The sequence below is a fragment of the Mytilus edulis genome, chromosome 6, assembly GCF_963676685.1.
Source record: "Mytilus edulis chromosome 6, xbMytEdul2.2, whole genome shotgun sequence".
In the NCBI taxonomy this organism is placed as follows: Eukaryota; Metazoa; Mollusca; class Bivalvia; order Mytilida; family Mytilidae; genus Mytilus; species Mytilus edulis.
The window spans coordinates 36,593,866-36,613,892 of NC_092349.1; the positions used below are offsets into that span (position 1 = coordinate 36,593,866).

General features: G+C 31.7%; 1 protein-coding gene across 1 annotated transcript in view; it reads right to left on the bottom strand.

The window, feature by feature from the left end:
• Nucleotides 1-730: 730 nt before the first annotated feature.
• LOC139527601 (uncharacterized) overlaps nucleotides 731-20,027 on the bottom strand; it is a 52,323-nt gene continuing 33,026 nt past the window's right edge. The window contains exons 11-16 of the mRNA XM_071323132.1: nucleotides 16,070-16,241; nucleotides 15,237-15,403; nucleotides 14,499-14,737; nucleotides 8,831-9,269; nucleotides 5,760-5,804; nucleotides 731-4,758 (exon numbers count right to left, since the gene is read on the bottom strand). Coding sequence (XP_071179233.1) covers nucleotides 848-4,758; nucleotides 5,760-5,804; nucleotides 8,831-9,269; nucleotides 14,499-14,737; nucleotides 15,237-15,403; nucleotides 16,070-16,241 — 4,973 coding nt within the window. The 3' untranslated portion in view covers nucleotides 731-847. The remainder of the gene's footprint in view (nucleotides 4,759-5,759; nucleotides 5,805-8,830; nucleotides 9,270-14,498; nucleotides 14,738-15,236; nucleotides 15,404-16,069; nucleotides 16,242-20,027) is intronic.

The following is a 20,027-nucleotide window of genomic DNA, read 5'->3' on the forward strand; positions in this document are numbered from 1 at the left end:
ATCTTAAGTCACGGCCAATCCAGAGCCATAAGCATGTGTGAAAACATGCAGTAATAAAACAGATAATATCATGAATATATAATACTAACAGGCAAATATTCTTAATGGGTTACATATAAACATATCTGTACTAAATTGAGAGTTTTCTGATTTCAAGACATTCAAGACATTCATTAATATATACATCATGTACATTCCAATAATGTTTAATACCTCTAGGTTTTCTTGAATAAAAAGACAATTTGAAATTGGCATTTGAGTTTAACATTTTGACAATTTTACAAATGATATTATAGAACTATTTTTTCAAGAGATTATAACGAGGACATTCACATATATACAATATTTGTCATCTTCAACTTTATCCAACACAACCTTTGTGATTTATCTATATAATTGTTTTTTGCATACCCATCCATCTCTGTTTTAAGAGGGTGTACAACTATCTTGCATACTGCTGGTCTATCTTTAAATGCTTTCACTTCCCAATAATTTGCTGTATTTTTTTAATCATGTTAATTGAAAAACAAGCCAAGATTTAGTTACCTTATCTGATGTAACAGTATTTTCAGTAAAATCTTACCAATTGTTCAGAAAAAACAAGATAAGCATATAATATATATATAATATATAAGAGATTTATTAATATAGACAGCAACCTAACAATACAATTAAGATTTTAAAAAATAGCTAAAGGTTAATGGAAGTATTGACTAATGTCGATACTTCAAACTATAAACTAATTTCAACTATGTGAGGTTTTGAATAAATGAATTATAATAACTATTTATACAAACAATACATGCAATAAGAAAAATATCCTTCACTAGCATTGATCAGTTTGACATCAATGTTGATTTGCTCCTTTTTCTTTTAACAATGATTCTATTTCTATATGTCCTTGCTCCTGTGCTACATTTAGAGGATTTTTACTTTTAATATTACATTTATTGACATCAGCTGAATGTTGTAACAGTTCTTTAACAACATGAATATGTCCTTCCTGACTTGCTATATACAGAGGTGATACATCATTATTGTCACACTTATTGACATCAGCTGAATGTTGTAACAATTCTTTAACAACATGAACATGTCCATTAAAACTTGCTATATACAGAGGTGATACATCATTATTGTCACACTTATTGACATCAGCTGAATGTTGTAACAATTCTTTAACAACATGAACATGTCCATTAAAACTTGCTATATACAGAGGTGATGCACCATCATTGTCACACTTATTGACATCAGCTGAATGTTGTAACAATTCTTTAACAACATGAACATGTCCATTAAAACTTGCTATATACAGAGGTGATACATCATTATTGTCACACTTATTGACATCAGCTGAATGTTGTAACAGTTCTTTAACCACATTAACATGTCCTTTCTGACTTGCTGTAGACAGAGGTGATACACCATCATTTCTACATTTATTGACATCAGCTGAATGTTGTATTAGTTCTTTAACAACATCAACATGTCCTTCCTGACTTGCTATATACAGAGGTGATACATCATTATTGTCACACTTATTGACATCAGCTGAATGTTGTAACAATTCTTTAACAACATCAACATGTCCATTCTGACTTGCTATAGACAGAGGTGATACACCATTATTGTAACACTTATTGACATCAGCTGAATGTTGTAACAATTCTTTAACAACATGAACATGTCCATTCTGACTTGCTAAAGACAGAGGTGATGCACCATCGTTGTCACACTTATTGACATCAGCTGAATGTTGTAACAATTCTTTAACAACATCAACATGTCCTACCTGACTTGCTATATACAGAGGTGATGCACCATCATTGTCACACTTATTGACATCAGCTGAATGTTGTAACAATTCTTTAACAACATGAACATGTCCATTAAAACTTGCTATATACAGAGGTGATGAATCATTCTTGTTACACTTATTGACATCAGCTGAATATTGTAACAGTTCTTTAACAACATCAACATGTCCATTAAAACTTGCTATAGACAGAGGTGATGCACCATCATTGTCACATTTATTGACATCAGCTGAATGTTGTAACAGTTCTTTAACAACATCAACATGTCCTTCCTGACTTGCTATATACAGAGGTGATACATCATTATTGTTACACTTATCGACATCAGCTGAATGTTGTAACAATTCTTTAACAACATGAACATGTCCATTCTGACTTGCTAAAGACAGAGGTGATGCACCATCATTGTCACACTTATTGACATCAGCTGAATGTTGTAACAATTCTTTAACAACATGAACATGTCCATTAAAACTTGCTATATACAGAGGTGATGAATCATTCTTTTTACACTTATTGACATCAGCTGAATGTTGTAACAGTTCTTTAACAACATCAACATGTCCATTCTGACTTGCTATATACAGAGGTGATACACCATTATTGTAACACTTATTAACATCAGCTGAATACTCTATCAGTTTTTTAACAACATCAACATGTCCATACTGACTTGCTATATACAGAGGTGATACATCATTATTGTCACACTTATTGACATCAGCTGAATGTTGTAACAGTTCTTTAACAACATTAACATGTCCATTCTGACTTGCTATATACAGAGGTGATACACCATTGTTGTCACATTTATTGACATCAGCTGAATGTTGTAACAGTTCTTTAACAACATCAACATGTCCTTCCTGACTTGCCATATACAGAGGTGATACATCATCATTTTTACACTTATTGACATCAGCTGAATGTTGTAACAATTCTTTAACAACATGAACATGTCCATTAAAACTTGCTATAGACAGAGGTGATGCACCACCATTGTCACACTTATTGACATCAGCTGAATGTTGTAACAATTCTTTAACAACATGAACATGTCCATTAAAACTTGCTATATACAGAGGTGATGAATCATTCTTGTTACACTTATTGACATCAGCTGAATATTGTAACAGTTCTTTAACAACATGAATATGTCCATTCTGACTTGCTATATACAGAGGTGATGTATCATCATTGTAACACTTATTGACATCAGCTGAATGTTGTAACAGTTCTTTAACAACATCAACATGTCCATTCTGACTTGCTATATACAGAGGTGATACATCATTATTGTCACACTTATTGACATCAGCTGAATGTTGTAACAATTCTTTAACAACATGAACATGTCCATTAAAACTTGCTATATACAGAGGTGATGAATCATTCTTGTTACACTTATTGACATCAGCTGAATATTGTAACAGTTCTTTAACAACATGAATATGTCCATTCTGACTTGCTATATACAGAGGTGATGTATCATCATTGTTACACTTATTGACATCAGCTGAATATTGTAACAGTTCTTTAACAACATGAATATGTCCTTCCTGACTTGCCCATAATAAAGGAAACCCACCATCCTCTCTACAATAATTAATGTCACTATTCCTACTTATCAACCATTTGACAAGTGTAATAGTACCCATATAACAACTTCCTGCAAGTGCTATATCTTCATTGTAAATGTCTTTAGTAGAAACAAGTTCTTGTTGCTTTGATAAATCAAGTTGGTTTAAATGAATTACCAAGTTTTCAGTAAATGTTGTAGAATGCATGTTTCTGTTGACACATACACTGATTACATAACCATTCTCCCAGTCTGTCAGTAACCTATCTATATATCTATTTATATAATTATCAGGTATTCTTATTACAAACTCTATTTCTGTGCCCATGTTATCTGTTATCGTCCAAAGAAATCTCTCCTGAATGAAACCAGTATGAGCATGATCAATGAAAATCTGTAACATCTTCTCCCCAAAGTACTTGGCAAGGAAATCAAACAACTTATCATGGATTATTTTGTATGTACATGTACTATCCTCCTTGACTACATAGGTACCTTCAAGTGTTTCAAGGGATTTCTTTAAACGTTTGATGGATGTTCCTTTACTCAGTTCACATTCTTCTAGTAAATCATCTATCATTGATCCTATCTTCCTATCTTTTGGTGACAAGTTTTCTTCTGTTAATGTGTTGTTAAACATCACACAAAGGACTAAGCTACAATACTGCATCTTACCAGCATCACTTTCTCCATACATTTGTTCAAGTTGATCTTTAAAAACTTCAAAAGGATTGCTAAAAAAAGAGGTAATGCTTACATTTTTCTTGAGGTTCTGTTTATGATATAAGCTACATAACAGTGGGAAACAGTCATATTTTTCTGACAATTCCATTACTTCATCAGTATTTTCTTTGAAGAACACTTCAGCAAAAGCAAATTTTTCATCAGCACTAAGTTTGAATTCTTGTGAACTTAAATCGATGTTACACATTTTGAAAATAGAGAGATTGCTAAATAGTTCATCTTTGTAAACCTCCAATCTACATGTAGATATGATTTTACAACATTTGTCTTCGAGAAGAGATTTTATGTGATCAAGTCTTTGTTTCCAGTCAGTGTAAATTTGTTGATTAAGAGTATATCTGCCACAGACGTCATCAAAGACAAACAATGTTTTCCTCCCATGTTTAAACCATCTTCCAATATCTTTAGGTTTACTACATGGAATTACAGTATAACCATTTTTCTTCATTATGAGGGCAATGTGTTTAGAAAGAAAACTTTTTCCAGTGCCAGAATTTCCAACCAGGGAAACTGAACTTTGTGTCAAAACTTTTTGCATTACATGTTTCTCGGCTTCAGTGCTTACAAACTGTTGATCATCCTTTTTCCACTGTTCCAAGCGTTTTTCGAACTGCTCTGTAAAAAATGATATTCAATAAATTAACTATCGATTTTAAGTTCAAATTTCAAGATGTAACACCACAAAAATAAAGTATGTGACATCCAATTTCATCATGTTCATGTATCTCGGGTGTTTTTAAGCACCATATTATTTTTTATTGAGTTTTCTAATAAAATATTTTTTTTATTCTACATTTGAAAATGCCTATACCAAGTCAGGAATATGACAGTTTTTGTCCATTCGTTTTTGATGCGTTTTGTTATTTGATTTTGCCATGTGATTATGGACTTTCCCAATTGATCTTCCTCTAAGTTCAGTATTTTTGTGATTTTACTTTTTAAAACTTAAGATGATGTTTTTTTTCTTTTATGCAAGGAAATGTGGTTTGAAATTTTCACTGATGAACTAATTTAAGGTTAAATGGTAAAATTGCTTTACTTAAATAAAAGGCACATACTGTTAAATGCCAGTTAAACAAAGACTAATAAGAGAATATCAATGGTGGTATAACCCCTTAAGAAAAATACTCTATCCTGACAAGTATGTTATTAATTATCATTGTTGCGACATTTTTCGTGTTTAGTAGTTATTTTTATCAGAAATTCTATGTGTTCATGCTACATGTACTATGTTTGTTTATAGTTTTCTTCATAAAATTAATAAGTGTCTAGTTTATTATTCCAAAGCACTTATTTTCTGCATGTTTTTAAGTCGGTGTCACAGATTTCTGAAATGACCATAAATGAACTGTAACATGCAAATAATTTAGATTCTACCTTTTAGTCAAAATACAAGCAGTATAAAAGGAGTCGATAAATACAAACTAGAAAACTTACACCGCCTGCACATTTTTATAGATGGACAGACAAAGTGAAAGTATAACATGTATAAAGCGCATATATCCTTGATACGAGCCCTTATCAATCTAAACATATGTATTTTCCAGTTCTATGTACTTAAGATGCCTTGTTATAGGATTAAGTGACATTCCAATGTTCTACATCAATAAACTTACCAAGTATATGTTTAGGAATAACTTCATTGTGATCCATCAGAATATCTAAAAATATAAAAACAACAAACTATGAACATGGTACTCTCAGATTTGAACTTGTTGTCTGTTGTGTTTTGTATTTATCTGGTGAGTTAATAGAAATACGAAGATAAGCCCTTTTAACTGATATTTATTTTTTGTTCTTTTGCTGTACTGTAACATCACTGTCACAAGTTAAGGGAGTGTTTGACACTGGTACACATGTTTAACCATGCCACATTATGTATGTTCATGCCCAAAGTCAGGAGCCTGTAATTCAGTGATTGTAATTGATTGCTGTGTACTAATTTCATACATTAATCAGGCTGTTAGTTGTCTTGTTAGAATTGTTTCATATTTGTCATTCCAGTGAAGCTATTTTAGCTTACTTTGTTGAAGGCTGTATGGTGCACTACTTCAGAATGAATATAGGTCCATGAATAGGAGAATCTAGTGATATAGGAAGAGATATAACTTAATGATCGACAAATGATAGTGAAAATGAGTCAGAGAGCTCAGTCTTGCAAATAATCCTTCAGTCTGAAATAGTAAAATGAATTTTGATGTGGTATTCAAATAAAATATAACAAAATGCTCCCTTTATTGATCTTTATTAGGTACAATCAAAGTGCAAGTGTTATCATTGCATATAACATGTATAATCAATATGGAGGACTGATTTTCAATTATAAATTCGGACATGTGAGTAAAGAGTTCGGACAAGTTGATTTTCTTGCAACTTGTCCGGGACAAGTTAGAAAAAATGATAATGTAGAGGCCTGAAACTTAGTTTAATTTTGGACCCTTTGGACCTTAATGTAGACCAATTTGAAAACTGGACCAAAAATAAAGAATCTACATACACAGTTAGATTTGGAATATCAAAGAACCCCGTTTATTCAATTTTTGATGAAATCAAACAAAGTTCAATTTTGGACCCCGATTTGGACCAACTTGAAAACTGGGCCAATAATTAAAAATCTAAGTACATTTTTAGATTCAGCATATTAAAGAACCCCAAAGATTCAATTTTTGTTGAAATCAAACAAAGTTTAAGTTTGGACCCTTTGGACCTTAATGTAAACCAATTTGAAAACGGGACAAAAAATTAAGAATCTACGTACACAATTAGATTTGGCATATCAAAGAACCCCAATTATTCATTTTTTGATGAAATCAAACAAAGTTTAATTTTGGACCCTTTGGGCCCCAAATTCCTAAACTGTTGGGACCAAAACTCCCAAAACCAATACCAACCTTCCTTTTATGGTCATAAACCTTGTGTTTAAATTTCATAGATTTCTATTTACTTATACTAAACTTATAATGTACTGATTTCAATTCAAATTTCTAATGAAGTTTGCAACAATAACTGCTGATTTAAAAACATCATACAATATTAAAATGTAATAAAAAGTGCTTGTTATCACTGAATGGTAAAGATTGTTTTTATTTATTAGTTGGTAGTAAAAATGAAAATACATTGTATATGGTATAAAACTATGATTAAAGTTGATTCAACTACTATTCTATACAAAGAAAGATAACTCCAATTGAAAAAATTAATTGCTATTTCACAATATTTTGCAATTAAATATTTCTTGCTATTGTGCAATACTGTGCAATTGAAATTTTTTTGCTATTGCACAATACTTAATATGATAATTTTGAATCCTGATTTGGACCAACTTGAAAACTGGGCCCATAATCAAAAATCAAAGTACATGTTTAGATAAAGCATATCAAAGAAGCCAAATAATTTAATTTTTGTTAAAATCAAACTTAGTTTAATTTTGGACCCTTTGGACCTTAATGTAGACCAATTTGAAAACTGGACCAAAAATTAAGAATCTACATACACAGTTAGATTTGGAATATCAAAGAACCCCATTTATTCAATTTTTGATGAAATCAAACAAAGTTTAATTTTGGACCCCAATTTGGACCAACTTTAAAACTGGGCCAATAATTAAAAATCTAAGTACATTTTTAGATTCAGCATATCAACGAACCCCAAGGATTCAATTTTTGTCAAAATCAAACAAAGTTTAAGTTTGAACCCTTTGGACCTTAATGTAAACCAATGTGAAACGGAACCAAAAATTAAGAATCTACATACACAGTTAGATTCCGCATATCAAAGAACGCCAATTATTCAATTTTTGATGAAATCAAACAAAGTTTAATTTTGGACCCTTTGGGCCCCAAATTCCTAAACTGTTGGGACCAAAACTCCCAAAAATCAATACCAACCTTCTTTTTATGGTCATAATCTTGTGTTTAAATTTCATAGATTTCTATTCACTTATACTAAAGTTATAATGTGAAGACCAAGAAAAATGTTTATTTGGGCCCCTTTTTGGCCCCAATATCCTAAACTGTTGGGATCTCAACTCCCCAAATCAATATCAACCTTCCTTTTGTGGTCATAAACCTTGTGTTTAAATTTCATAGATTTCTATTGACTTAAACTAAAGTTACTGTGCAAAAACCAAGAGTAATGCTTATTTTGGCCCTTTTTTGGCCCCTAATTCCTAAACTGTTAGAACCAAAACTCCCAAAATCAATCCCAACCTTCCTTTTGTGGTCATAAACCTTGTGTCAAAATTTCATAGATTTCTATTTACTTAAACTAAAGTTACTGTGCGAAAAACCAAGAAAATGCTTATTTGGGCCCTTTTTGGCCCCTAATTCCTAAAATGTTGGGATCAAAACTCCCAAAAATCAATCCCAACCTTCCTTTTGTGGTAATAAACCTTGTGTTAAAATTTCATTGATTTCTATTCACTTTTACTAAAGTTAGAGTGCGAAAACTAAAAGTATTCGGACGACGACGACGACGACGACGACAGACTGACGGACACCTGACATTTGTATACCATAATACGTCCCGTCAACGACGACGACAGACTGACGGACACCTGACATTTGTATACCATAATACGTCCCGTCAAAATTTTGAAAATAAAGTGAATGCAGTACACCAACAATTTTGTGAGTTTATAATATTTAATGCAATTGTTCATTATTTTGCTTGTGTGAAATTTACTTACTTCGTGGATCTAGCCTCTGAATATCTCTTCTATTCTCTTGTATTCCACTCTCCATATTTCTATTCATTTCATCTTGTTGAACATTTCTCTCATCCTGGACTCTAAACTTTTCGTCAAATTTTTTCTCAATTCTATGTAGCTCAGTATGAAGGGTTTGCATATCTGTCTTGATCTGAAGTATCTGTTCTTCTTTTTTCCCAATTTTCTCTTTAATCTCACTTATTTCCACTTGTGTACTGGCAGATTGATCTTCTGTTTGTTTGGTAAGCTTTTCAATTATCTGGTAAAGCTCTGTAACATCTTTCTCAAGTTGTAAAAGCTGTTTGTCATGCTGTACCATTCTGATTAAAACTTCTTCAGTGGAACTGTCAAGATTCATTGTTGAAGCATCATCCACTGCTTTCATAAATTTAACACCTTTTCCAAGGATCCTGACAGCCTGTCAATTAGAAAATTCGAAACTGGATAATTTACATTTTTAAGCACCACCTGACCAAGAATGGCAAAATATATTAGTAAAACAATTTTAAGTTAACTCTATTTTCAAATGTTTAATCTAAAATCAATTCACTGATTTTTACCCCCAAAAATTCCTTTTAAACTCTAAGAACTTTAAAAATCAATATCATAAATGAATTCAAAGAAAAGGTTACAAAGAGCCTAAATTGGATTAGATATATATATGGACATTGAGTAAGTATTTAATATATATGTAACATGAGTTCATTTGTTTAATGTTATTTCCAAGCAGATCTTTAAAAAAATTTATTTTGATGGTAAGTAATTATTAGGCTTAAAAAATCAAAACATTTTATTGCCAAATATTTAAACTTTATCAGCATTAATTTTCATTTATATTTAATTCCTTATTTAATTTCTTCACATTTGTTTATAAAAATAAAAAAATAGAGTAATTGATGACTAAAGAATTAAAATATAACACATATAAAACCTCTGTAAAAATGTACAATTGATTCAAAAGACATATGATTATAATGAAAATAAACTGTTATCACAGAGATATGTCTCGCCTTTTTGTAATTTTGATTATGCAAATGTTGAAATCAAAATAGCAATACTTTAACATCTTACACAAGTTATGCAAATATTCAAAGTCAATGAACCATGACTGAGTTACATGGCTAAACAATCTCCATGTAAATGAGATGTGCCAATGCTAATAAAACTGCATACCAAATACCATTGACTTATAATATGTCGTTCCCAAACCTAATTACAAACATTAACTTGTAAACTATGTAAAAGTTTCAAAGTCAATGAAGCATGAAGAGGGGTTGGGGCTATATAATCTCCATGGAAACAATACTTGCAAATGCCAATAAATTTGCATACCAAATATCATTGACTTAACATTAGCAGTTCATCTTAAACTGATCTAATCACAAACTAATACATGTAAACTAAGATAATATTTAAGTCACTAAACTGTGACTGAGGGGCGAGGCCAAATATTCTCCATGGAAATGAGATGTGCCAATGCTTATACAACTGCATACCAATTAACATTGGTCTACCACTAATGGTTCACCTTGAACTGACCTAATAACAAACTAATACATGATAACTTATAAAAAATTTCAAAGTCAATAGACCATGACTAAGAGGGTGGAATCAAATTATCTCCATGGAAATGAGATATGCCAATGCTTATACAACTGCATACCAAATATCATTGACCTACCACTTGTGGTTCCCTATAAACTGACCTAATCACAAACTAATACATGTAAAATAAGCAAAAGTTTCGAAGTCAATAGACCATGACTGAGGGGGCAGGGCCAAATAATCTCCATGGAAATGAGATGTGCCAATGCTTATACAACCGCATACCAAATATGATTGACCTACCACTTGTGGTTCACCATAAACTAGACCTAATCACAAATTAATACATTGTTGACGCTGTCCCCACCTTGAAACAGCATAGCTATGTCTCGCTTTTTGACTCAGTTAAGGCGAGACAAAAATGGATCTACGCTATCATGGGTACAATTCTTGCCAGATTTTTATAAAACTTTACTATAGGGTCATATCAGAAATAACGCGAACAAGTTCCATATTGGTGGACGATCGTCTTTTTTAAACAGAGCTTGGAAATTCAAAATGTGTGCAACATTGGGGATATTGTGACTCTGTTCTTTTTTCTTTTTTTTTATAAACATCCAGAGAAAACTTGATTAAAAAAAAAAAGAAACCCTTAAGAATCACGATTAAGTAAATAAGGAGAAAAAACTCTTAAATTCACTAAATCTAATGTGGTACAAACTCAAATAACAGATGTCTCTAAAACTTATTATGTAATGATGATTAAATGTTTGCTATCAGAATCAGAAATATATTGGCACCAACTAATTGTCCTTGTCCTATGTGCCAAGAAGCATAGAAAAGACTAAGTAAATAAGTAGTAACATATATAATTTCAAAACTTGCAACAATGTCTGTACAAATATTGAATATCAAACCTTGCTTTGAAAAATATCTCAAGGTTCACATTTTTATCTCATTTGGAAAAATTCCAACCACAACAGTCATTGAAATGTAATTAAATAATTATTACATTTCAATATTAGTGCAATATTGTAATTTTAATTTTACTGAAAAAAGTTGAAATACAAATAATTATTTTGGAATGTAATTGACCCCAGGTCAGTTTGCTATTGTAATGTTTACAATGAATGACCAATGGTCAAGATTGCTACAAACGGATAAAGATATCAAAGCATGAACAAGCATGAACAAGTATGCACAACATTGCGAGATAAACTTTCTAGCCAAACCACTTAATATTTTCCATTATTTTTGATAGACTAAATCAACAAAACCATTTGACTCATCTGTGGTTCAAGTCATCTGAGGTCACAAGCTAGATCTTGTTTTCTAATTTGAATTTTGTACCATGCTCTCAGTCTCTTCATGTATACAGTCCGCCAAAAGTTAAGCACCACTCATTTTTATTGCATCGATTTTTTTTCAAATTTAAAAATCCATTATTCCTCGAAAAAAAAGAAAACAATCATATAGCAATTTTGCTAATGTATACCATAAACAAACCACAAATAGAATATTGGGCACTTATGAAGGTTTTATGCATGTAGGTTTTTTGTTCATAGAAATAGTGTAAATAACACAATTTAGAAAATGAATTTAAGTTTCACTGTGATTTTATTTTTTTACAACAATTGATCACCCAATATCATTAAAATTTTCTACACATAATCTTTGGTATAATCGGCAAATTTAATGTCAATGTTTGATTTAATAGCATGTGTAACAACCTCTCTTCCGGTACAGTTTCATATCATGACGTATCATTCTTGGTGCAAGCCTTCAAAACTTTAGTTGAGGAAATCTGTTGCATTAAAGAACAACTGCCACTTTTAAATCGACAAAATATTGGGAAGGTGGATCTCTGCGATCGAAATTTCCGATAATGGCATCTCAGACATGTTTGACAGAGTTTATGTATGGAGAAATGGAAGGCCAAAAAATAGTGTAAATGGCTTGTTGCTCTTTGGACTCGGTTAATATCCTTGCCCTGCGTGGTCTAGCGTTGTCGTCCATGCACAAGGGTCTTGGCAATGTTAACGCAAGTGGGGGATTAGTAAAATGAAGGACTGCAATGTTTTAAGGCACCAAATCTCTGTATTTCTGTCCGTTTATGTTACCCAGCAGAATATGAAAACCCAGCTTATCACGTTATAAGAAGCAACCCCATACTGGAACACCACCAGCACTCAATGCAGTCCTTTTGCAAACATTGTTATAGTCATAGGCCGTTTTGTTTCCCGCGAAATTCGTATTATGGCGTCTACTGGTAGTAAAAGAAACTGACTCGCATCTGATCAATGAGTGTTTGGTCATCTTTTTATGTTCAAGCATAGATAGTCATTATGGCATTGAAACCTGACGGTAGAGTGCCTGCCTGTAAGTATATACACCTATACTCTATACACCACGACATACTCTTCGATTGCCTGGAGAAACAGGGTATTTGTAAACGCCCAAATGACATTTGATAAGAGGTTGCTTGACTGCTTTATCAGGGTTCAATCTTTTTGGTCGTAATGCATTTTCGTAGTGTATGTTAAAGGTAATTCATAACATCAAACATAAATATTAATTTCACTATTGTTTAAAAAATATTGCCAGTTATATTTCGGTGGTGCTTAACTTTTGGCAGACTGTAGGTAACCCATTGCAAGATAAACTTTCAAGCCAACCATCCCAGGCAAACCACTTTGTAGTGCCTACCTAATATTTGTTCTGATCCTAAATATGCATGAAACATTTGCCACTGGGCAATTAGCAAATAATCATCCAAAACTTTAAAAGTACCCACTAATAACTTTTAGACAAGCATTCTGTGAGTATTGCATGGCATACATAGTCCCCTACTGTTTAAAAATCATTGTCATGGAATAAAATTAACACTTGATCTATAACTTGACATGGTGTTAACTACATAATATAACAAACAAATTAAACCGTTCACTAAATTCTTTAAACAATTTACTAAAGAAAATGGAAAAAAACCAAAATGTCATTTATCTTAAAGTCATAAGAAACGAGTGAGTGGCGAAAAATAAGCTTTATCCAATTCTTGAACCAATGCATGTATATATCATAAACTGAGTACTCTGTGCATGATTTTATCATCTTTTACACAAATATATCGTTTAATCGTCATTTTTTTTCTCTCTGTCTGTGATGATTTAACAAATACGGCTGCTCATTAAATGCCATGTTTTTTAGCCGAAGTTTACAGATTGTCACCTTATAGTAAACAAATAATAAAACGCATGGGTATTGAGCACGTGTTTAACATGTATAATCAGATAATTGTTTATTTTGTTGACAGATCCATGCGTATAGCGATCACAGAATTTTTACGAGGAGGGTCACTTTACATACGGAAAATATGTCAGCGACTAGCTTCCTGAAAGCAAGCATTTAAAAATAAGTAAACTTCTTCTAAATGTGGCCAAATTAAAGAATTTTCCTCAGAAAAAAGTATTTTACATAAGTTGTATAATGAAAACTATCCATTTAGTTATAAAAAACATATGCAATTTTTTTTTAAATTGAGGTTTCATATGACTTTAATACAATGTCTTTTCCAAAATTCTTTTAAAAAATGAGTTATTTCCCTTTGAATAGAAATCTAGTATTCAATAAGTATTTCATTAAAAATCTAATTTGAGGGAAAGTTAGAAAATGAGTTATTTCTGTTTGAACAGAAATCTAGTAATTAATAAGTATTTCATAAAAAATTTGATCCTAGGGAAAGAGCTTTAACCGAACAGAGGCTAAAATCGTGAAATATCAAACTTGACCTGTAACTTGTCAAGATAAAACAGTACACCAAATATCCAATCAATATTTTCAAGCATGCAGAAAAAAAGTCTGGAAAACTGATTTGCTGGACTGACGGATGGACAGACAAACGGAAAGACAAATGGAAAGAGTGCAAACCTAAAGTCCCCTTCTACATCGTCGGTAGAGACTATATAAAGGTAACTAGTATTATAAAAAAGTTCATGGAAGATTAGTTAAGTCAACATTATCTCATACCTGCACAATAGAAGGAAAAGGTATCTCTAAGCTAAATAGAAAACTGGCAGTTTAAAAAATATTACTTTGTTCTTACATTTTCTAAGTTGCTCCATAGACGATTAAACTTATGCTCATCTATTTTTGCCTCACTGGCATGTGCTAAATCATTTCTGTAATGCTTGATAGTTGCTATCTGGGCACCATCAGTTTTGTCATCCTTTGATGGTAGATCATCATATCCACCTGTCTTTGGAGGTTCTACGTTTGAATCCTTTCGTAAAAGTGTTATAAGTAAAGATAGGTCAAAGTTAATAGATGAAACTGGCTTTGAACCTGTGATGAAATAAACAACAAGGCCTTTTATTTTAAAATTAGAATATAATGTTGTATCTATTTTTTAACAATGCATCTACTTTCAATTTCTATTACTTGTGTATTATATCTCTGACAATTCATTAATAATTTTTACTTTAACATTTACTTTAACGTTGTCAAACCAATTATTGTGATGTTACGTCTGGTTAACCTTTTTGTAACCTTATTTGAACCGCATTTCATTTACTTCAACACTTGTTTTCGATTATAAAATTGTCCTAAAGATGCCACCATAAGTGGCGAAATATGTAGACTAGAATAAAGCAAATCGTTAAAGTAATCCAGGATGTTATTGTCTTTTTATAGCCTTATATTTTCAGAGGTTTTAAGACAGCCGCCTCAATGTTTTAAATCATAACAGTTGAATGGGAAACTAAGAAATCCTTGATAGAAATAGCAACTTGTCATCAGGTTCAATGCATTCTTGCTCTTTCGAATTCTATTATTCTTATCTTACCTCTCACAATTTTAAAGGTAAAGTCTGTAGCACTTGTTTTCAATGTCAACTCCAGTTTTCCAACTGCTATGAGATTTTTAATAGACTGACGTACCACTTCCTTATTTGTACAACCATGAGAAATGATCTCTAATATTACATTTGTGGAGGTCACTGTTGGCCCTTGTCTAAAAATATGAATATGTGGAACTGGTAATATTAATAATTTCAACTTTTCTAAAAACTGTTTTTGAATTATATAGACATTCAAAACTCAATACTATTTTTAAGTGCGCAGTTGCATGATCATTCAAATTGAAATTTTAGAATCAATATCTGCTGCGTCTCCACCAATCATACCATATGAAGAAGTACGAAGAGAGACTCGATAATTGGAAATCTTCTTGGATGACTTGTTTTGCTGTAAACCTTACTTTCCGTGTTTGAAGTATTAAAATAAAAAAATGTAGCTTAGCCCATAGTCATGAATACTAATGTAGTATTTGATATAAAAAAAATTGTAGATATCAATCCAATAATCAAGCAAATAATTTAAATTTATTATTCCTTTAACTTTAAAAGTAAAATAGGCATAATCAACCGTGTGTTTTTTAGCTGCTGATAAACCCTTCAGCATGCATAACACAGAATGTAAGTATGATATCAGCTGTGTTTTTTTTCAGATTGCTGATAAACCCTACAGCATGCATTACACAGAATTTAACAACGATATTCTTTAAGATCAAATTCAGATCAAACTTAACTTTAAAGTCAAGTAAACTCTAGTGAATGACCATGATCAAGTTTGTCCAACATTTTGGTTTTAGTACAGAACAAACGTTTTATTTACTCACCGACACTCAACCACATGAACTTCTTGCATTCCAGGAACCTTTTCATCATGTTCAAAATGTGTATTCAGGACTGTTTGGACAAACTTTGAAAAGGCCATGAACTCTGCACTGTGCTTTGTCTTTAATTTTTCTGGAAATTGTACTTCCACATTCAAAGAGACTTGGTAGATAACTAAAATTAGGAAACCATACACGTGTCAAAGATCAAGGCAGTTGTTACTTGAATAAGAACAGAAAAATCAAGATTGAGCGACGTCAATAGTTGAAAGCAACCATGCCATATTTGTATTTCTTTAATTGTTTTATGCATTAACCAGGCATGCACGGATTATTTCATTTGAAGTGTTTAACAAAGCTATTTAATTGTTTTGTATTTTGCTCAGTGTTGATGACAGTAGCTTTTAAAATTTAGATTTGTTTTCATTATGTGGTCTCTGATTAAAGGTGATAATTGGCTATTGTACTACATGTACTACATTTCCTCATCTTTGCTTAGTTGTCTCCTAAAAGTAAAACTACAATTTTCCTCAATGCAAAAGCTGCCTTCCTATAGGAAAAATTGAATGTTACCAAAACTGTTCACTCGAGCTTTCATAACCAAAAATATTATGCCAACAAAAGATTGTCCCATTTATAATAAAGTATTGCCACAAAGATATGTCTCGTCTTTTAGCTAAAAAGTCAGGAGAAGACAATCTGATGGACAGAAAAATTGCTATATTCAAAATCGATTGACCTGGAATTAGATGAAAGCGCGTCGAAGTTGTCAACAAACTGAGATGTACAGTCAGTTATGTAACTTTATTGAATATATCGTTGTCTATTGTAAGTTAAGTTCCTATCAAACTAGCTTAAGCAGAAACTTAACATTGAATTGATAATTGAAAGTAACTGGTTCATGACCTACAGGGACTGAATTGCTGTAACTATAAAGTAATCATTGAATGACAAACAAACATAATCTGGTCAATTTGAACATCTCAAGGTCATATCAAAATCGACAAAAAGTAAGAAAATTACTATTCATACATTTGGGGTGGGTTTAAACCAACAAGGAAACAAACTCCTTACCAAACCCCTCCTATGCTATTCGCTCCATAATCTCGACACAACTAATTTGCATACATTTTGGATATGTATGCAACTTTTTGAAAATTCTTAATTTTCTCAAATCTCTAAGAGTCAGCTAAATTCCATTTCTTTCTCCTGTTTAAACCTCTAAAACAAATTGGTCAGTTGTACACCGATTTTGCAGACGGATTGGGTTCAAACCCACCAGAAAATGTTCAACAATTGAATACTTGCATTTTCGTACATTATTATCATACTACAGATTTTAAGTGTAATAACAGTTATAATGGGTAGGTTCAAAATCCTTGTTTTCCCCCTAAATATCATTTATAGTTATACCAAAGTCACAAATTGTTTTTGCTTCAAACATTTCAGGAAAATGTGCAGATTTTGAAAGAGGTTAAAAGTAAAATAACAATACCACCAAGCCATTTCCTCATGTAGAAAATGATTGAAGAATTACTTACATAGCAAAATCATATACTTGTATCTCTATAAAAGCAATATAACACCATATCAAATAAATTTTCAAGCAACATATATAAAAGCAACAGTAGTATACCGCTATTCGAAAGACATAAATCGATTGAGAGAAAACAAATCCCGGTTACAAACTAAACCCGAGGGAAACACATCAACTGTAAGAGGAAAACAACTAAATACCTTAGCTTACAGTCATACATATCTCAGATCTCATGTCAGTGTTCAGGTCTTGGAGTTCTCATGAATTAGCATAGTTTTCATCTTTGTATACAACTGTATTTATAAGTCCATAGAGGAAGTTGATATAAGAATATAATTTTTAAAAAAGTGTTTAAAGACAGTAGATATAATGAAACAATTGTCTAAATATCAACTGTTTAAAAAATAATGGAACAAAAAGTAATATTATGTTATGTATTTGCTTTTAATTTGCATTTGATAGAAAACAAATTTTTAAAACAAGCCAAATGAAAAGAAGGATTATGATGTGAAAGGTGGCAAAAAAGGGGGGGTAATTCCAAATATTTGTCAAACAAACTTTTTAATACACATATTTATAACTTCAAACTTAAATAAATAGTGATACCATGCAGTACTTGCATGAAAATACGGATTTTTTTGTGTTATTAAAATTTGCTGTTACAAAATTTTAGAAATTATTACAAATTAAGGAATGTATCTCCCTCATGCAAAGCTCTGATTCCTTTCACGGATTTGGCTATACTGTTTGGATCTTTTCTATTATAGCTCTTCATCTTTTACATAACCTTTGGATTTCAAATAATTCGGCCATGAGCATCACTGAAGAGACATGTATTGTTGAAATGCGCATCTGGTGCAGGAAATTTGGTACCGTTAATGTCATTAATTAAGTAACTTAATTTGGCAATTAACGCAGTATGTTAAACTTCCTGCAATGGAAGAATTATGAAATTGCAAGTATTTTTTTTAAATCACTGATGCTGCACTATAAAAACTGAAGAATTCAGATTGAATGGGTCATTTTCCAAATTTCCATGTTATTAAACGACCTGGTAGGTATTAAATACACCCTGAGTGAACGGTGACATTTACAGGTGTCACCCGCATGATATGACTCTATTCCAACTTAAAATAAAACTGAAATTACCTTAGCATCCATGACAGCAAAAAAAAATATATGCTTTAAAAATAGTTACCTTTTTATTGTTGAAAAGCATTTACAAAGTAATTTCCAAGCTAAATTAATAATAATAAAAACCAGCTTTATACGACCGCAGAGGTTGAACCCTGAACGGTTGGGGCAAGTATGGACACAACATTCAAGCTGAATCCAGCTCTAAATTTGGATTGTGATTAAATAGTTGACACAGCATAGGTTTCTGACACAGAATGAATGTGGTCTAATGAACTTAAAATTTTTGTTTTCTCTTTGGCACAGCAAATGGCCTCGCAAATGTCTTATAACCCTAACCCTAACCCTAACCCTAACCCTAACCCTAACCCTAACCCTAACCCTAAACCCTAACCCTAACCCTAACCCTAACCCTAACCCTAACCCTAACCCTAAACCCTAACCCTAACCCTAACCCTATTTATTGAGCAATTCACTATGCTGTTGAATATTAATCCTCTCAAAAAAATGTTTGAAGAAATTTTCTTTTTATTTATGAAATTTCAAATGAGAAAAATTGAACCCCCTCCACCCCCCACCCAATTTTTTTTTCACATCCCCCTTTCCCTTATTCCAAAACTGATCTCAATTCAAATTTCTAATGGAGTTTGCAACAATAACTACTCATTTAAATACATCATAAATATTAAGATGTAAAAAAAGTGCTTGTTATCACTGAATGGTAAAAAAAATTTTAATTTATCAGTTGGTAGTAAAAAGTGAATATACATTGTATATTGTATATAACAAAGATTTAAATTGATTCTGGACAAAGAAAGATAACTCCAATTAAAAAATTTCTTCCTATTGCACAATATTGTGCAATTAGATATTTCTTGCTTACTATTCTGGACAAAGAAAGACAACTCTAATCAAAAAAAAATTTGCTATTGCACAATATTGTGCAAATAGATATTTCTTGCTATTGCGCAATACTGTGCAATTGAAACGACTTGCTATTGCACAATACTATGCAATGGAAAATTTCTTGCTATTGCGCAATACTTAATATAATAATTTTAGATCCTGATTTGGACCAACTTGCAAACTGGGCCCATAATCAAAAATCTAAGTACATGTTTGGATTCAGCATATCAAAGAACCCCAAGAATTCATTTTTTGTTAAAATCAAACTAAGTCTAATTTTGGACCCTTTGGACTTTAATGTAGACCAATTAGATAACAGGACCAAAAATTAAAAATCTACATACACAGTTAGATTTGGCATATATCAAAGAACCCCATTTATTC